The sequence below is a fragment of the Stegastes partitus genome, unplaced genomic scaffold (genome assembly GCF_000690725.1).
Source record: "Stegastes partitus isolate 25-593 unplaced genomic scaffold, Stegastes_partitus-1.0.2 Scaffold36, whole genome shotgun sequence".
NCBI lineage: Eukaryota > Metazoa > Chordata > Actinopteri > Pomacentridae > Stegastes > Stegastes partitus.
In genome coordinates this window covers 506,402-526,453 of record NW_007577767.1, presented here as the reverse complement: position 1 = coordinate 526,453, position 20,052 = coordinate 506,402, and the positions used below count along the sequence as shown (strand labels likewise).

Below are 20,052 nucleotides of genomic sequence, written 5' to 3'. Positions count from 1 at the left end.
ATGTAGTTTTCTTCCACTCATGTCTGACACTTAAATTAGAGGCAAGAGTCACTGATTGATTCACTGATTGATTCTAGAAACAAGTGAGTTCCCCAGCGAGGACTGCAGTGTGATGGCAGGCGGTTCTCTAACTGGATGGCACGCAGATGTTGCCACAGTAATGTGGAGGAGGATGCTGGGTATCCTGGGGGATGTCAACAGCATCAAGGACCCAGAGATCCATGCTCAGGTCTTTGACTACCTTTGTGAACTGTGGCAAAACCTGGCCAAGGTGAATACTGATATACATAACTGATACACTACTCTGACTCAGCACTTTCTCTAATGATGACTTTGGTTAAAATGGGAATTCCTCTTTTCAGATCAGGGATAATTTGGGCATATCTCTGGACAACCAGTCGTCTCCTCCTCCTCCTGTTCTGATTCCACCCCTGAGAATCCTTACCCCCTGGCTCTTCAAGGTATGTGTGATTGAGCGATTACCAGAGTATTTATGATCTTCAGGCCTCGTCACACATGAGAATAAGGAGTAATGTTTGGCAAAAACAAAATTCCATATCCATTTTTTTAGGGTATAGCTATGTTTTGATCAATTTCCCTGATTAAATAGCAATGGGATACATCTGTTTGCTGCGTAAAGCCGAAAAGGAGACACTATGTGTATGTCCATATGTGCTTTTTTTTCTAAGGCCACAATGCTGACGGAGCGTTATAAGCAGGGAAAGCTTCATGCCTACAAGCTAATCTGCAGGATCATGAAGAGACGGCAAGATGTTTCCCCGAACTCAGACTTTCTCACACACTTCTACAACATCATGCACCAAGGACTGCTGCACCAAGACCAGGTAAAGTGTGTGTGGGTGTGTGAAAGTGTTCAAGAGGTGACAACAATCATAACCTGAGGGTGGTATCAAAGTTACATTTAAACACAATACGTCAATAAACAGCAGATTTTATTCATAGATTTTACATTAACAAGTAGTGTCCCCATCATTCTTAATTATTTCAGTTTTAAATATGGTATTCCTTAATCCTACCAGTATATATTAAACAAAATATGTAATTATAAGTCAGAGTTTCAGACTACAAGGTGGCACGTGGAGTTTTAAACTGCAGAGAAAGCAAATGTTTTTAATAAAAAAAACTGTGTTTCTTTAACAGGATATTGTGAACACCATTATCAAGCATTGCAGTCCCAGGTTCTTCAGTATTGGTCTACCTGGAGCCACCATGCTGATCCTGGACTTTATCATTGCAGCTTCACGAGTCACTGCCTGCTCATCACTCAATGTAAGAAATGCAGAAACATGTTTGTGTGTAGAGTTGTTTACGGTAACTCAGTTCCTAAAACAGTGTGACAGGCATGTTCTTCATGTTTATTTCCTTCTCACCGCTTTTTTTTTTTTTGGCTTCTCTCCCCCTCTTGCTTTCAAGGCTCCAAGAGTGGAGGCTCAGATCCTTCTCGGGTCTCTGGTGTGTTTTCCCAACTTGTATGGGGAGCTTCCAGCCCTTCACCCCACCACTGCTGATGTGGTGCTGACCAAATTCCCAGATGTCAAGGTACATGACTGAGACAGGTCATTGACCTATGCTATAGGCCAGGGGTGTCCAATCCTGGTCCTCAAGGGCCACAATCCGGCACATTTTGGATGTTTCCCTCTTCCAACACACCTGATTCAAATGATCAGCTCATCATCAAGCGCTGCAGAAGCCTGATAACGATCCTGATCATTTGAATCAGGTGTTTTGGAAGAGGGAAACATCCAAAATGTGCCGGATTGTGGCCCTTGAGGACCAGGATTGGACAAACCTGCCATAGGCTATGTCATTGTTCTTTGTGACAGTATTATAGTGAACCATTATAGTTAAGGGAGGCATTTACATGGGTATGACTTTATCATTGCCAAGAGTTATAACAAAATGGACATCTCCGTCACAGATATGCTATTCTTGATAAATGAAAACTTTTCAGTATATTTTTAAAAAATGTACAGCGAACAAAGCGTAGATTCAAAAACTTTTGTCTGTCTTTTGTGTAATCCAGGTCAGTCCAAACCCTGTAGCACTTGTCTACTGTCCGTAGGGGATCTCAGAACCAAACTAATAGGTTAATCTGTCATCAGCCATTCTTGTAACAGCTCAGGGCTATGGGAGTAATGTTGTTATTGTTGTTGTTGCTGTGTAAACAGTTAATGCCATGCGTGGCAGCGCCTCAGGCTCGCTCACTGGTTTCTTACAAGGCAGAAACTTGTTTTGAATCACTAAGCGGTCATTAACACTGACCGAGGGGACAAAACCAGTGAGAGTGTGAATGCGTCTGGGAGTGTGTGTGTAGATGTGGTGTAGATGTGCCTGAACTGTGGCAGTGTGCCCATATTTAGTTCAGCATATGTGTGTATAATATACATTAACACCTCATAATGTAATTCCTTGAATCAGTTTTCCTATTATCTGACTGAGTGCTTAAGCACTCAGCCAGTGTCTTCATTATGCACCCCTGGAGGTTACATTTGTCTCTGAAACCTGAGCATGAAATTACACATTATGCAGATATTGACCCAACACATTGTACTGTTAGTTAAGTTCTGTATGGTTTGTTTTACAGGAGCACATTATCAAAACCATCCTGACCTCTGCCAGGGATGAGCCCTCTGCTCCTGCTAGGTAAGTTTTTGTGTGTCTTTCTGTCTGTGTCTGTATCTCTCTCTAAACTCCTGAAAGTGTGATGCATTTAGTGTTATTTTTTAAACTTTGTTAGAGGTACGTTTACTCAATTCTGTAAGGATTTTGGACATCACTGTTTCTGTTGTTGATGTATTGGGTCATATTATATAAAAGCTGTTTGAATAGATTGGACTGTTAAAATACAAATGAAGAAATAATTACATTTGAAAATGTTTCTGTAGTCTTGGATTTGGACAGGTGCGCCATGTTAAGAGTTCATATGTCAATCTATTCACCTGTATAAGATGTTGTAGGAGTTTAATATGATAGTATAACCTGTGACTACATCTATGTGTACTAACTGCTTGCAAATAGCATTTTTCTATATTCTTTGTTATTTGCTGTATTAATACAGTAGTATGTGTGTTTTAAGAGTATGCATATTGATTACGATATACAGTAAAGCTTTTTGTTTTGGGCTCTGTGTCAACAGTATTTCTGTATATGTAACCACTTGCTAATGCTGTACTTGTTTGGCCAGGTGTGTGGCTCTGTGCAGTCTGGGTATCTGGCTGTCTGAAGAATTGGCTCATGGCACTCAACATCCACAGATTAAAGATGCTCTCAATGTCATCTGTGTTACCTTGAAGGTCAGTCACACCTCAGTACTGTTATAAATAATAGCTATGTACTATACCTACCCTGAAACCAATTGATTGGTCAGAGGGGGTGAAATCTGCATGTTAACTCTAGGTGTACTGAAATATATTTTTGTCCATTTTGGTGAGAGGAGACTTCATATCCAGCTTGGTCTGGAAATAGCTGCTACTCCTGACTGGTGGAGCCGCCAAACTGTTGCTTGATGCACCTGCCATTTTGTGAACTGCTGTTTGAAAAGTTTGCACTCAGCTTTTTGTCCATCTGTTTGAACAATATGCAGCCACACTGATTCCTTTTTTGCGAGTTGTGTCAGAAAAGTTTCAGGACTGGTGTCACAAAAGATATATTTCAAATCCAAACTACAGGGGGGATTACTTCGAGTAATCCCCCCTGTAGTTTAACGCACTTTCCCAGCCTTGTCTGCCACGCCGCCATGCGCTCCTGGAAGGATTCTTCCAGGATCCTCTGGAGCTCCGTCGTCACAGCCATCTTGATGTTGTCCACGCCTTCAGAACAGGTCCCCCTGATGACCCCCTTGAGTTTGGGGAAGAGGAAAAAATCCTACGGAGCCAGGTGGGGTGAGTAGGAAGGCTGTTCCAGCACGGTGATGCTCTTCTCAGCCAGGAACTGTTGGATGCTCAGGGCATTGTGAGCAGGCGTGTTGTCATGGTGAAGCTGCCACAACTCTTGCTGCATTTTGCGCACTGAACTAAGCAAATGCAGCAGGATTTGAAATATATCTTTTGTGACACCAGTCCTGGAACTTTTCTGACACAGCTCGTACATTGTATGAATTAGACTGGAAGTGACTTTGAATAAACGTTTAGCCAACGTTAAATAAGTTAGACCTAAATGTCTCTATTACTTTGGGCCAGTTCTGCGTTTTCAAAGCAATTTTTCATTGGTAGTATGTTCCTAAGATATGCCAAAAATATTTGATTGAACCTGGAAGACTATTGACATAGCGCTTTTGTCCTCATGAAAGTAACATTGACGACTTTCTGACCATTGAGAAATTGGTTGTGTGAAAGCATATCGACTAACCAGTCACTCTGGAGACTACATCCCAACCACCTACTGAACATCCAACTATGGCTAGAATTTTTTCTTTGAACTGTGAATCAATAAGGTTCAAGTGTCAAACCAGCTGGTTAACATTATCAGTTGTGTGCAGTGTTTGTGTGTTGTCTAACTTTGTCCCTGCTGACTGTGGTACCATGACTGCTCTCCCTGTCACAGACTGTGATCCACTGAAATAAGACCAAAGCAATGACTGTGAATCAAAGAGGCTGCTAACTGGCCACATGTTACATTGATGTGCACATCACAGTTGTGTCGAAGCATCTGTTCTTGTTGCCTCAATGTTTAATTAGACTTAGTTTAGTTGACAAACATATTACCAGTTGCATAGGTCAATATACTACATTAATGTAAGTTTAAAACAGCAAAATTTTAAACATGCTAATATATGTAAAAATGAAATGCTTCTTGTTTATTCTGATGGAAGTTTTTTTTTTCTTTTTTGCTTACCTCACAGTCTTGTACGATAAGTGAACCTCCAACATGTTTTCTTATTTCTTCAGTTTTTTTTCCCTCACAAACAATGCCACTGCTGTAAGATTTTTAATCTCTATTGGGCATTTGAATGTAAATCCTACTTAATACTGTGTGACCCCTGGAATTACTTTTTAAAAACAGATTGCCTGTCAGTGTCTTTACATTACAACTTCTTTGAATGGGAAGAGCAGACATATGTGAGGGGATTAATACTGTCAAAATATGTGAGGACTTACCTGGCCAAATTCTGAGTTAACTTATGGACAGTTTAAGTGCACCAACATACTGAAATAGTAAAGGATTATTAGATTGTGGATGTGTGTTAAACATGGTCAGCTGCAAGCAACTATGTGGTAGATGATTGTTCGTGTTGGGGAAATTGCCTCAGTTGGTATTGTCTGTTTCGGGCAAGGAGACTGGGAGGCCTGTGGATCAGAATAATACTGTCCAACATTTACTGTCTCATCTATAGCCAAGTGGCTCGAGATGGACACAAACACACACACATACACACACACACACACATACCTTTTCCACTTTGGAATCCCTAGCTCATGTATCGGCAGCCAATGGCCTGCTAAGACACTACAGTTACACACACACACACTTGCATTCACTTACTCCTGGGAGCAAACCCTGGACTGTCAATATGTTTGGTCCTCCTTCTGATAGGAGACTAATCCAGGGGGAATGCTGCAAGCTGTGTCTCACACACACACATACACACACACACACACACACACACACACACACTGTCACGTATGTACACACATCTTGTCCACTTTTGAATCTCTTGCCTTCATACCAGCAGCCAGTAGCTTCAGCCATGGGCTCTGTGACATGCACCCACAATTACACACACATACACAAAGCTTGAGGGATTGTCATATTTCCATGCAGAGCCGCTTCCTCCTGTTGTCCTCCTTGTTCTCCTTCCCTTTCATCTGAAAGCATTTTTTATTTTGTAGGTGGCGATCCTCATTAGAGCCTGACTAATCTCTTCTTTCTAACCACCTTGGGTTTTATTGTGTTAGAAACAATATATAGATCTTAAATAGGTATTGAATTTAAAACAGTTCCAGGAAAAAATTGTGAATACTGGAACAGATAGTGGAAACATACTGATGAAGACTTGTTGTGGAAGGCTTGTGCACAAAAAGTTTCTTATCATGGAAAAAGTGGTTCACCATAAAAGAGAAAAATAGAGAAAGTTACAGACTCACCACTGTGGAATTTTAAGACTGATAATGGATACCAGTTTGTATTGGCTGATATTTAATGACCTGACAGTATTAATCTAAGAATACAAAAATGTAAAGATTAGTATTCTATTATTTTTTGATATTTACACTAATTGATTCCAGATCTTATCTAATGTTTGACACTGTTTGTGAATACCATTAAAATAACTATGCAAGCTCTTGGAATTATACATGTTTAGCTAAAGCTATTTAAATGAATATTTTTGAAAAAATGAAAACCTTTTAGAATAAACAAGCTAACAGCCCTACGGCATCATTCATCCTCTCCTCTCTCCTCCTCCCTCTGCTACCTTTTCTGCTTATCAGCCTCGAAGTATCAAAGATTTCAGCTTATCTAAAGATACATGGCTAATTTGCCTTAATCATCAAATGAGATTAGCGATTATTTTCAGCTCAATTATGCAAACTCTGAATGTGTATGTGAAATGTAAAAGTGTCACATTTGTGCAAGTTGTTTGATACCTGATGCTGATGGATTTTGTTGTAAGTATGTTTAACCTGCATTTTCATCTTCTGCTGAAGAACAATACAATCCAAAGTCTGTTTCATTCTCCCCACTGTGTGCTTTAAGAGAGGAGCTCAGCACCACCTTTGAGCAAACAGAGCAGTTAGTGGTTTATACAATGCTGGTAAATATATCAGTTTAACCAACAGAGACTGTAATGGATGTCAGTTCCTAAATGTGTCTTTCATCTTCCAGTACCCCAATAAGAATGTTGCACTGGTGGCATCAGACATCCTTCACCTCCTGATCAGTTACGTGGATCATCTTCAGAAGTTCCCCCCTGACACTCCAAAGAAAATCGTAGAGGTGACACATCAATAACTGTATACATTTGTACAATTGATCGAATATTTCCAAACACTGGACTAGTTTATTTATGAACTCTTTATCACTGTGGCGTCACATTGTGATGGTAGATCATACTGTGTAAAGACCTTAGAAGGACTAGAATACATTTAAAAACTTCATCTAAAATTCTTTTTAGAGGTTTTTAAAAATGAAGTTGCTTTCTGGTAACACATTAGCTCAGAAGCATTCATTCTCACAGTGCTGTAGATTTGTAACATAATGGCATGTTTGTTTTTTTTCTATTGTGTTTAAACAGTTTTAATGGAAAACAATGTCTGCGTTTTCTCTTTCTTTAGATTTTGATCGCCACCATCACACACTTGCTGCCTTCTACTGAGTCCTCTCCTCATGAGCTGGACAAGAGGGTAACACGATTGCATTCACAAAAAATATCAATATTTTTTATTCACTGCATCATTTGTTCTACAGAGAAAGACTTTATGCCTTTGTGTTGCAGTTGGTGGTTTCCCTCCTGTTGTGTTTGTTGGACTGGGTGATGGCTCTGCCTCCGAAGACCCTTCTGCAGCCTGTACAGACACGAAGCCCTCCAGAGAAGGACCAACCTACCAAGACCCTGCTTAGCTGTATTTATAAGGTGTGTATGTGTGTGTGTCTGTCATCATGACATGACTAATAGTTTAGCATACACAATTACTTAGACTGAAATAAAATTCATTTGAACATGAGCCATTTCTACTACAAGATTCACTATTTACTGACACTTTTTTTCCTCTTCTTTTTATCGGTATTGGTGCAGTAAAACTGAACTTGAATGGAATCCAATCTGAAGCAGTATCCATTAATCAGCATGTCATTTTCTTTTAAACTGTGTCTAGGTATTACATGGTTGTGTGTATGGAGCGCAGTCTTTCAGCAGTCCCAAGTATTACCCGCTGCAGCTGTCGGACCTGTTGAGTCCGGACTACGATCCGTTCTTGCCATTAGAGAACCTCCGAGAACCAGAACCACTGCACAGCCCAGACTCAGAACGCTCCAGCAAGCTACAGCCTGTCACTGAAGGTAATTTATCTAACACTGGAGACACACTATGCAGCCTTAGAATCCGTAACATCTCTATATTGAGTCCACCGTTTCCTACACATGTAAAGTGGTGCATTAACACAGACGCACGCAAATGCACCAAATCTCTGTAAAATATGACCCAGAGTCGTTCACCAAACCACTGCCAATCACTAAAGATTGGAGAAGGTAGGTATGTGTATGTATGCGCACATGTCTGCATCCGTGTGAGAGTGTGTATTGTCCCCTGCTGTGGTCTACCAAGACTCAGTGACTAGTCTAATGACTGGAGCACACTGATAGGCCATGCTTCTCTTCTCTTCTCTTCTCTTCTCTTCTCTTCTCTTCTCTTCTCTTCTCTTCTCTTCTCTTCTCTTCTCTTNTCTTCTCTTCTCTTCTCTTCTCTTCTCTTCTCTTCTCTTCTCTTCTCTTCTCTTCTCTTCTCTTCTCTTCTCTGTCCTCTAATCAGTCTCTTTAAAATTCTGATGTATTTATCTGCTAATAATCTTTTCACTTCTGTTATGTTCTCCCAGATTAATTTGTCTCTTTTTTTTTTTTTTTTCTTTCCTTTTCTTTCATCTGTCTCCTCTTGAGCCCCCCTGAGGTTTAGGTAGTCATTGAGAATGTCTGGTCAATACATATCTGTACTCTACAAACAGCCTGTCAATAAGAGTTGTTGCAAAGTGCGTGTGTGTGTGTGTCACGGTGTGTGTGTAATGATGTTGATGAACCAGGATCTGCTGGCAGCACAGTGTGTGATGGCATTGGCTTCTTCTCAGCATGGGGCAAACTATGTCCTAGCTGAAAGTGTGTTTGTACCTTTTCCTAGTTTGTACAGTCATTCTTGAAGTTTTGCAGTAAGTTGGAACCTAAGGAACAAGTCTAAATAACAGCCACACATTATTGGCTGCTATAGAACTGCAGGTTTACTACTTTAGTTGTTTATTATACCATGCAAATCGCTTATCTGAAGTAACACACTCATAAATGAGTAAATGTATTCATTGGCATTCATGCTTTTCACTTATAAACACATTTGCCACTGTGTAGCAAATAAGACGTACTATGAATTTTAATTTGCTTTAATATGTACTATATGTTAACTGTTGTGTTGTTGTGTAGACATCAGCCCAAAAGGAACTCTCCAGCAGACTGCAGTGCAACAATGTTTTTTTCTGTGTAACTAGAGAATGTGCTTTGTTAAAAAATACTTTCCTAAAAGAAAATGGAAAAAGTCACCGTTTCAAATGTTATTCTTTAATATCTACTTTCTTAAATATACTTGTATTAACTGTATCTTTCTGTTATTCACACTCTAAATAGACGTCATCGCTTTGCTCTCTGTAATCTCTCTGCAGTTCGCAGTCGTATTCAGCAGGGCCTGGTTTCCATCGCAGCCAGAACAGTAATTACCCACCTGGTCAACCATCTAGGACATTACCCCATGTCTGGAGGGCCCGCCACTCTGTCGAGTCAGGTACTGTTTCTTTGTGTGGTTGGTGGAAACAATGGCACGAGTATGATGTAGAAGTTATACTAAGGGAAATAAACTCTACAAAATGTGGAACACATTTGTTATTTTGCCAGTTTGACACTATGACTCATGTTTGCAGGTGTGTGAGAACCAAGACAACCCATTCTGTGAGAGTGCAGATCTTGGACCAGAACTTTTCCATTCACCAAACCTACAGTTTCTGGTTCTGAACGGCTCCACATTGCTGTCAGTGCTACAGGTAACCTCAGCTGAAAAGAGTTCCTTTGATAAATTTAGACACTTTGTGTGTAAGAAAAAAATATGGTCCCACCACATGTCTTTTAGATTTATAGCCATTGTACATGACTGAACTTTGATATGGACTGAGCCCTGACTTAGCATCTCTTTCAAAAATTGCCAAAGTTACAAGCAAGAAACTGTAAAAACAGAAACAGAAATGTTGAACTTCTTGATGGTCTGTGAACATGTTATGTGTGATGTGTAGTTCCTTTGTCTAAAACAACCAAAATCAAGCTTAAAATTCTGATATTTCATGAAAGTGATACTTTATTCTACATATCTCATTTAAAACTTTGCCAGAAATACACAGTTTGCACTAGATTCTATTAAAAGAACTACAATAAATTCTGTGACCCTCAGCAGAACAGAAAGGCCATGAGTTATGCAGCTTCTTTTTATCATAGCTGCAGACTGTGTTTAGAGCAGACAGGAGACAAATATGAAAGCCAGTTAAGAGAATCTGAGAGCAAAGAAAAGCATTTCTAAACAATAAAATACATGCAGCATAGCAAGTTGGAAGTGCTTGAGGTTCCGAGGATTAAGCCTGCAAATGTCACTCTGTGTGCAGTGTAACATATATGTAAGTTTGCTGAATGATTCTCTCCTCTCACCTTGATTACTTATTTAAATTTTTGATATTGTTTGTTTTGTTTGTTGTTTTTTAAAATTCACTTTCAGAATCTTTACAATATATTACAGTTCTTAACTGCTTATTGTGCTCAGTCCCTTTTGTCTGGCAACGAAATGTGGTTTGTACTGTCAAAGCTTTGAACAAAGGGAGATCATGTTTTTAGTGTTTTAGCTCCGACACTGTGGAGCAAACTCCCCCCCAATTCGCTGATCAACTGCAGAGGCAGTTGTACATTTTAAAAAGCCTCATAAACACCATTTGATATATTCATAATATATATTGTATGCCCCTCTGTGAAGCACTGTGATACTGTGGTTTTAAAGGTGCAATGAAATAAAGCTTGCTTTCTGCTACTTGGACATTAGGAGAAGGTGCATATTACTGTAAACATGAGTTGGCAAAGTAAAGCAAAACAGCAACTTTGGACGCTTTTCATTGTAACTTTGTCTTGGACATATCATTTATTGGTTTCTGTGTTGAACTTCTTTTAGAAAGCGAAAGATAGATTTGCACAGCTGAGATGTGGACTGTGTGAAAGGAGCTGCTATTCAGTATCAGGCTGATTTCTTCCGTATTTGAAGAATTTAGCGTAACCCTTGTCTTTGTCATCTTCTGTCTCCTAGATCCGATCAGAGTCTGGTGTGCCAGGAGGCGGAATGACAGCTGGTTTGTCCTCTGCTCCTGCTAGCGTTCGTGTCATCATCCGAGATGTCGCTGGAAAACACTCCTGGGACTCTGCCGTCCTCTACGGGCCTCCGCCGTGTTCCCCAAACAGTCCAGCACACACACTTTTAACACACACACAGTCACCTCACAGCGCGAATCTTCATTTACGCACCCCACCAGGAGGTCCGCCAAAAAAGATGGTAGTGAAAAGAGAAGATAGCGAGGAAGATGGGCAAGAAGATAGGGGGCCAGAGGAGGGAGGAAGAGGGATGGAGGGTGACAGGCAAGAGTTTCAGGGAGAGGGGGAGGAGGAAGGAGAGAAAAGGAAAGCCGGTGACGAGGAGAAGGAAGATCAGAGAGGAGGTGACGATGGAGAACAAGGAGACGAGGAGGAGCAGGAGGAGGAGAAGAATGAGCAGGGATTGGATGGGGTGGGGGATCGAGGAACGTCGAGCTTTGAGCAACTTCTAGCTCCACCATTGGCTAAACGTGTGTGTCGGGAGGCGGTGCCAGCGTGGGACTCACTGAGAGAAGGCGATGACGCACTGGATGAAATGCTGCAGTACCTCGGATACTCAAGTCCTGAGTGTCTACAGAGAGCAGGTACACCGTTAAACCTCAATTTTTTTCAATGCTTGTTTATTCTACAACACATAAAAATAACAGTTTGTGCTTAACCCTCTGAATCCCCAAATCTGCCAGCAGTTTTTAAAGGCCTGTTGTCTTTTAAAAATGTCTCAAAATGGCACCATTTATCAGAGCCAGAAACTGTAGAAACAGAAAGAATTTTGTCCTTTAACTTATCTTTTGTGACTTGTGGTTGCATTTGGAAAATTAACTCAGTGGAAACTTAAAATCAGGATAGTTAATCAAAAAGACTTTATTTAACATGTGTCCTTTAAAGATTTACCAAAAATAACCTGCACCAGATCCTGTAAAAAAAAAAAAAAAATATTCTGCATCCCTTGGTGCAAGCGACAGTCCATTAGTGACTCAGCTGCAACCAGCAGTCACATAACAAAAGTGCAAAAATTTCAATTGAACTACAGACTTACTCAGAGCAGAGAGGCGATGTATGGGGAGAAAAATGTTTTGTATGAATAATAGCTTTTTTTTTCTTTTTAGTATTGGACAAACCTGTAAGCACTTGAAAAAATGCATGTTAATTCAAAGTTTTTTTTTCAGTTTTTCTAAAACAAACAATAAAAAGTGTTAGCTTTTGTTTTTTTTTGTGATTTATGGAAACCTTGTTCTACTAGGCAAAAGCAGTTTTTGAGTCTTTTCTACGTGTACCTATGTTTGTACTGTTTCTATCCAGGCACAGTAATAAAAATGAGTCCACAGTGAGTAAAAATACACCAAAAAACACCTGAGAAACTGAAGGGAGTTCAGAGAGTTAACCAGGGCTCTGCAACAGTTGGTCAGAAGTTCTAAAAGGAAGGAAAATGATTTCAACATCACATGTGAAAATCTGATTATTCAAAGCTAACTTTGACTTCTGATTGGTCCCCCAGGCATGCCACTCAACATCCCAGCCCCTCCTCCAGCATGTGTTTCAGAGAAGCAGGAGAACGATGTGATCAATGCCATCCTGAAACAAAGTGCCGATGAGCGAGAGTTTGTCTTTCATGTGCGTAATGCCCATTTTCATATGACTAGAAATTGCTAAGTAAGCCACATTAATTTGGAGTCTGTTCTGTAGTGTCTCTGCATGGGATACGTAGCTACTGGAGCCTGACAAGGGCAGTATCAGCAAATGTATAGTTTGGCTAATCCAACATACCTGTAATGTATGTACAGAAGCAAACCAACATGGTTCCTATACATTAAAATTAAGCTAACTAATAATATTGCATTGAGATAGCTGAATATGTATCATTGTGACTAAGAACAACACTGAAATATTTGAAAGCACCAAATAACGGTTCATTGACAGGTGCAACATTTCTCAGGCTGTATACATGTTAAATTATTACTTTTACATCATGCAGGTGTTCTGAAAATAATTTGTAGAAGCTGCTCTCTGAAAAAGAATCACCATAACGGCTGTTCTCAGTAATGTAATACGTCATGCTGTTCTTTTCATTGTAGAAGTTTTGGTTATTCTTCCATGTTGCAGTTTTGTTTTGTTTTTTTTTTGTATTAACCTGGTGTAAATGGATGTTTCAGAGAGGTGAGGAGTTGAACATGAGAGCAGTGCAGCAGACCGAACCAGAGACTCAGACGCCACAGTCAGCCTTCTACTACTGCAGACTACTGATCAACATACTGGGACTGAACTCCTGGGAGAAGAGGTGAGACCAGGAATAGGCACACTTTGAAAGCCCAACAAAATTTTGATTTTTTTTTTTGTTGTTGTTGATTTTTAAAATATAGATTTCGTTCTATCTGTTAACTTTGTTGTATTTGTGCCATCTCTACATTTGGAAAATTTTGTCCACAGCCAGTTAAAGTGTTAATGTTAATGGGAATTCTTTCAGACTTTCTCAAACTGCTCTTTTTGTTCTTATTCTTATTAGAATAAATAGCATTTTAAGGGGATAAACATGTTTTAAAAAACCTGTTTGCACATGTCACAACCGAAGTGGAAACTCTACATATCAATCAATCAATCAATCAATAGTACTGATTGATTGATATGTAGCGTATCACCCAAAGTACGAAATTCGGTTTCCATATGTAACATTCCAAGACTTCCAAAAATGCCTCTTGGACCAGTACCAAAAAATCCAACAAGGCAGCTAATGTGTGTTTAATGTGGCATTTTTGGCCTAGTTTATACCGTTTACAATTACACTTTAACAAACTCCCTCTATAGAAATAGTCAAATCAAAATCATATTTGGACAGTCTAATTGAAAGACCGCTACGATTCTAAACTGCAAAGCTTTTGAATTTTCTTTTGATGGTGTGTCTGCAGCCGCATAGTGAAATTTGTCATGAAAGAAATAAGCAGTTGTAACACAAATGTACAATATTAAACTTGACACAAATTTCTCATGACTGATGAGTCCCAGCTGAACATCTACATGTTGACTCGAAGTCACAGGGTTGCCTGCTACCAACATGAAGTCAGCCTTATTTGACAAACATCATCCAATTTCTACAAAATTTACCTGCTGTGCTCTACGCATGATATACAGCAACATGATGAAACATGAGTTCAACATTCAATTTGAGTCCAGTCCTGAAGGCATCTACATGTGTGCAATTAAAACCCTCAAAACCTTGATGTGCACTGGAACACACAAGGTGTTAAGACCTCAGCTTTAGCATGTATATTTGCTTTTCATCTTCGATTTTTTAAGTTCTTCAGTTTACCTTTATGTGATTATTCCTGTAAGACAAGATGATTTTGTCATTAAAAGACATAAAACACAGTTTTTGCACATTTTGTGCCAAAGGCACAGTAAGTAAGGGATTTCAACTGAGAGGCAGTTTTTGTGCTTCTGTAAGACATGTGTGGGATGTCTTTTATGATTTTTGTCTTCCCTAGAACAAACCAAATGCTTGTTGAATGCAAATGAGACAAAAAAATCAAATTCAGCAAAGTATTTTGTGCTCATTAGACACCACGTTCTCCCATTCACATGGTACAGCATTTCATCTTCTCAATGGCTCTGGGCTAAAATACACAGTGTCAGGGTATCACTTTAAATGTGTCTGGCCAGCTAATGGACACTCATCGCTCTTTATACTTTATCCAGGGAATTACACTTTCTGCATTCAGCCCACACAATAGGCTTCTTAACACACTGTGCTTGTGTGTGTATATGTGTGTAAGAGTGTGTGATAATGAGTATAGTGCTCTATTGATCAAACTCAACCCATTTGGAGTTAGAATAAAAGACAGTAGTTGAAGAAGAGAATGATTGAGGGTGAAGTGGCAAATCAGAAAACAGGATGAAAAAGGCACATGTAGATGTAGAGAAAGAATAAAAAAAACAAAAAATGAAATGCAGCCAAAAAAAGGTGCGTAAATATGGAGGATAATGAAAAAGGCTCAAGAAACTTGGATTTTGGAGACAAAAGAGAATAGACAGATAAGAATGAAAGAAAAGAAGAGATTGTCTAATCATCTGTTATTGTCCCCTTATGTCTCTCCAGGTATTCATATGGGGCTTTACAGACGCTAAGATACTGACAGTCACCCATGTGTGTGTCCCCTTTTATGCTTTTCCCTATAATCCAGGGTGTAAATGGAGTCTTTGAGAGCAGAGAATGAGGCCATTACCAAGTATCAGTTTAATAAAGAGCAAATTGCTGTCTCTCTCTCTCTCTCTTTATCTCCTGCTCTTTCTTTTTTTTTTTCTGTCTCTAAGAGTGAAAAGAATGACGTGTCATTATCTGTCCACTCCAAGCCTCACTACTCGAGTCTTGGTTTGATATCAGCAGTGCAGGGGTTGGCGGCTGGTCGCAGGGACATTTTGAACGACCACTGGACAACTTTTTATGCATGAAAGGCTTTTGTTTTCATTAAAACAAAGGGCCTTGTGCTTTTCTGTTTGGAAAGGGACAATGACACAAGCTGTGGTCAGTTGCTGTGTCTGCTCATTTATGCTACAGTAATAATAATACCCAGTCATCTATAATTGTAGGACCAGAGTTAAGACAGCAGTATGTTAGTGTCTCACACTACTGTTCTGATTTCAAATTAATACATGGTGAAAACCTTGTGCTTATACCACAGTTAACCTATATGGAAAAGATAATCTGATTAGATCTTGATACACATGTCAGAGGACATGAGAATACTAGGCACCCCTTGTTCCATTCTTAATACAACAACTTGCCAACTCTCTGCCAAATTTCATGTACACAAATGAATGTAGCACCACTTCCTAGTAGATGGTATGAAAATATGTTGTCCCCATTCTCCTGTGTCTATGAAGGCCCGGTACTAAGCTCACCTTTGAGTGTGGTCATGCATAACAATTGTGAGTGCTTTTACTGTCTGACAGTCGGTTGACACGTTGTACAAACTAGTTCTTTACAAGAAACACTCTGTTCTTTAAAGAATGCTCGGTCCCCACTGAAATTTAATTAAGTCTATGAGCCTGTTGTAGTGTCTGACAGTGTAACATGTAGTAACAGTTGTTAACGATGAAAAAAAAGCTTGTGAAAAAAGAGATGCTTTTTGCTTTTAAGAGAATGACAAGCTGACTCCAAAAAGGTCTAATAATACAAATGTCCTGTATAAGTTCCTGTCTACAGTATGACTAAAATGAGATATACTCCGTTTGGATGATTCACACATATTCAAAATTGTGGATGTGAAGTTGGGGAAAGGCTTACCTAACGTGGTTGTTCTGTGGCATAGTTCTTAAAGGTTCTGTGCAGTAATTGCAGTTCTCTTGTGATCTTTAAACCCTTCATTTTCTTCTTTTTAAAATGTTTTCTCTTTCAAATGTACAAATGACATTTGACGGATGGCAGACTTGATGAAATCATTTCAAAATATCTTTGAATTTATTTTCAACCAAGGTAGAGCATTTCTGGCCTTAGTTTAAAGAGTTTACTAGTGAATAAGGTGTTTATGATCAACAAACCAAATGTATGCTTGGAAGTTTAACCTTGGAGATGCGTTTTCTTCACCTGATGATGCCTTTAATGCAACATTATGGTTTGGAGTTTTTTAGTGGCTGTGGAGAGGGCAGATTTTACATTTAGTTGAAATTGAAAAAGTAACAAGCAAGCTTCATACCGATCCCAACATTGTACCAACAGCTGCTTGGTGAGCCATTCTTACACTCACGATCGCAATGCTCTAAAATATATGTGACTCAGTAAATGTTCATAAGGCATACATCTATTAATGTTCAACATTGCGTTTTTTTATGTGGCTATGCATGATGTCTTGTTTGTTTCTCTCTTCAGTCTTTCTTTTCACCTGGAAACAGACAAAACCAGCTGGGACAGACACAGTTTGTAGCCAGATAGACAGGCAGGCATAACTGTGAATAATGAATTCTAACTTGTGCGCCTTTGTGTTTTACAGGAGTAACTTTCATTTGTTGAGGAAGAATGAGAAGTTACTGAGAGAGCTGAAGAATTTGGACTCACGACAGTGGTGAGAAAATAAAACTCTTACTGCATTCCTCCTCCATCTCCCCCGTTCAACCTTTTCATTCAGCATTTAGTCCGTTCATTGCTTGAACTGCCTGGATATTACTGCCTTAGCAATGAATATTTTTATTAGTCGCACTGTTACTCATCATTATTTTCCTTCATTCTCTGCTAGCCGTGAGACCCATAAGATTGCAGTGTTTTACGTTGCTGAAGGTCAAGAAGATAAACACTCCATACTAACTAATACAGCGGGCAGCCAGGCTTATGAGGACTTTGTCTCTGGACTGGGCTGGGAGGTAAGAACACATTGACTCAGACATTCAAATTCTACAGTTGTCTTTGATATTGATTGATCTAAATTGCCTAAATAAAATCCTGTCATGTCACTGATGGATTGGCTTATTAAAGATTGTAGCATTAGGTTCCTTTTATAATGGGTTCAGTGGTTAAACTATAACGTTCACTTATGTGTCTTAGTGTTTCAGCAGGGGGATGATGGTACACATTAATATACTGGAGCAATGCAAATGCAATGCACAGTTTTGTATGAGTTGACATTAACATAGTTTGTGTGTGTCCTGAGCAGTTTCTGGACATTTTTACTCACTGTAGGGTTATCTATCATTGCACTTTAAAGTCCTGCACCTCGATAAAAACAGCACATCCATGGCTAGAAGTAGAGAGAACTCAAAAACGTCTTCTGTGCCGTATGCAAAGATTGTATAATAAAAAGCTAAAGTTGAATTTCTTAATTTTTCTTACAAAAATCTGAAAAACTTGGAATCAGCATGTGCAATATTGTTCCAAATGCTTACAGGGAAAATGGTGACTTTACATGCTACAGATATTTTACCACTTACAGTTTTATAACTTCTACAAACTGAAATTTTCACACGACTCTGCACACAGCTCTAGAAACATATGTCACTATGTTAAATGTTTTTTCCAACAACTTGCTGACAAACTGGTCTTCTGTTAGCTGTTTTTGAGCCACGCTGCATTAATTTTATTTTTTTATTGATAAAGTATATGTTATTTTGCTCTCAGTTCCTCTAATTTGTTCCATGGTCGTCTTCTATCCGGTCTCTATAAACACATTGTGTAGTTTCGCCAAATAGTCCTTGAATTTTTGCTCTGTGAGTTTCAGCTGAGTTGCTCATGGCTTCTCAGTTGAACAGAGGGGTGCAGAAATTGATGATCTGGTGCAAACAGTTTATTTTTGACAATTTTCAAATGCAACATGTAGAATAAAGTGAATTTGATGAGATATTAGCTTAGAACTGGTCCAGTTTCCTGGCACGCATATCACACGCTATTACTTCAAGGACTGTTGGCAAGTTGTTGGAAAGTTAAACATGTGACAGTTCTTTGTTTTCAGTTTCTGACTGTTAGAAATGGTGTAATTTGGGTGTTTTTTTAATTTGTATTTAAAAATAAAAAAATAATTACACGCCCTTTTAAACTCTCCTCAGAGTTCTGGGATTGACAGGGTTAATCACTTTGAGCAAAGGAGTCCTCTGACACAAGTAACTGGCAAAAATCCATAGAATTGCAAATAGAGCCTTAATCAAACTTACTGCTTTTGTCAATACACATTTCTTCTTGTTGATTTTATCTTGAATTTCAAAATGTCTGATTTTATTTATTTAGTATTGTAGATTTCAGGGGGTAAATGTCTTGAAAAGCAGTTAATAATTTATATGTATCCTGTGTGCGTGCGTGTGTGTGTGTGTGTGTGTACACCCATTAGGTGGACCTCACCACTCACTGTGGCTTCATGGGAGGCCTTCAGAGAAATCGCAGCACAGGCCAGACCACGCCTTACTACGCCACTTCCACAACCGAAGTCATCTACCACGTCTCCACTCGCATGCCCCACGACCAGGACCACAACCTCACCAAGAAGGTAACACACCGACACTATCTGAGAGGTTTTGATGGCGATACAGACATTCCCAGTGTTCCCATTCCAGCTAATGGCAGGTTGCCTCGTTGCCTGTTTGTTGCTGGCTGGTTTGGAAGAACACGCCTGAACACTGTGACACGTCAAAATTGTGAAAATTGCTTGAAACATGCATGAAAACATACTAAGCCCTTCCCCAAACTGCTGCTGAGTGTATCTGTGTGGTGCAAGAGAGAGTAATTAGTAATAATGAGCACTCTACCTTTTCTTTAGTGAGGGGAGATGTGCAGTTAAAGGAAAGAAGAACTTCCTTCTCTCCTTCCTTTTTACTTCTTTTCCTCTTTTGCCCTCCTTTCTGCCTAAGACTGACATTGCAAATGAGCATAGGTGGAGACACACACACACACACACACACACACACACACACACACACACACACACACCCATCTGTTGTATCAGTGTTTCTACACCAGACCGATGTTTCCAATAATTCTTAGGTGCAATCATGTCTGTGTTTGTGTATGGTGTGGGGTGTGGGCTTGTATCAGTGTCTAGGCAGGCAGGTTTATTGTGTGCGTGTCTGTGTCTCTGTGTGTGTGTGTGCACACCTGTCAACCCTCAGGCACTGGGCGCTCTGCACATGGCCATAATGTCACTTTAATCAGATCATACTTCCTGCTTCTCGGCCTATCACATCGCTTCAGGCTCCTGATTGGATTATCAGCGCCTGGTCCGACACCATCCGTCTCCCTGATCAGCTGATGGCCCCATCAAACACGCATAGTCACATACATACACACACACACGCACACACACACACGCACGTAGACTATAAACCTGTTTAACTTGACACAAACGCACATCCACAAGGGGTTTTATTCACATCAATCTGCACAAATAACCACACAACTATAAATTTGTGTTAATGCTGGACAAAAAGGCACACGCACACACACTTACACATGTTAACAAGCACACACAGGCTTATAGGCTT

At 39.6% G+C, this 20,052-nt stretch overlaps 1 protein-coding gene across 5 annotated transcripts in view; it reads left to right on the top strand.

The window, feature by feature from the left end:
* The window catches only part of ralgapa1 (Ral GTPase activating protein catalytic subunit alpha 1), a 74,625-nt gene that overhangs the window by 21,772 nt on the left and 32,801 nt on the right, over positions 1-20,052 (top strand). For all 5 annotated transcript variants that reach the window (XM_008302062.1, XM_008302039.1, XM_008302057.1 and 2 more), the window contains exons 23-41: positions 78-271; positions 363-461; positions 690-845; positions 1,162-1,290; positions 1,435-1,560; positions 2,606-2,664; positions 3,206-3,314; positions 6,844-6,954; positions 7,293-7,361; positions 7,454-7,591; positions 7,833-8,016; positions 9,375-9,493; positions 9,630-9,749; positions 11,045-11,690; positions 12,602-12,717; positions 13,257-13,381; positions 17,085-17,156; positions 17,328-17,451; positions 18,906-19,061. In XM_008302062.1, the coding sequence (XP_008300284.1) occupies positions 78-271; positions 363-461; positions 690-845; positions 1,162-1,290; positions 1,435-1,560; positions 2,606-2,664; positions 3,206-3,314; positions 6,844-6,954; positions 7,293-7,361; positions 7,454-7,591; positions 7,833-8,016; positions 9,375-9,493; positions 9,630-9,749; positions 11,045-11,690; positions 12,602-12,717; positions 13,257-13,381; positions 17,085-17,156; positions 17,328-17,451; positions 18,906-19,061 (2,852 nt within the window). The remainder of the gene's footprint in view (positions 1-77; positions 272-362; positions 462-689; positions 846-1,161; positions 1,291-1,434; positions 1,561-2,605; positions 2,665-3,205; positions 3,315-6,843; positions 6,955-7,292; positions 7,362-7,453; positions 7,592-7,832; positions 8,017-9,374; positions 9,494-9,629; positions 9,750-11,044; positions 11,691-12,601; positions 12,718-13,256; positions 13,382-17,084; positions 17,157-17,327; positions 17,452-18,905; positions 19,062-20,052) is intronic.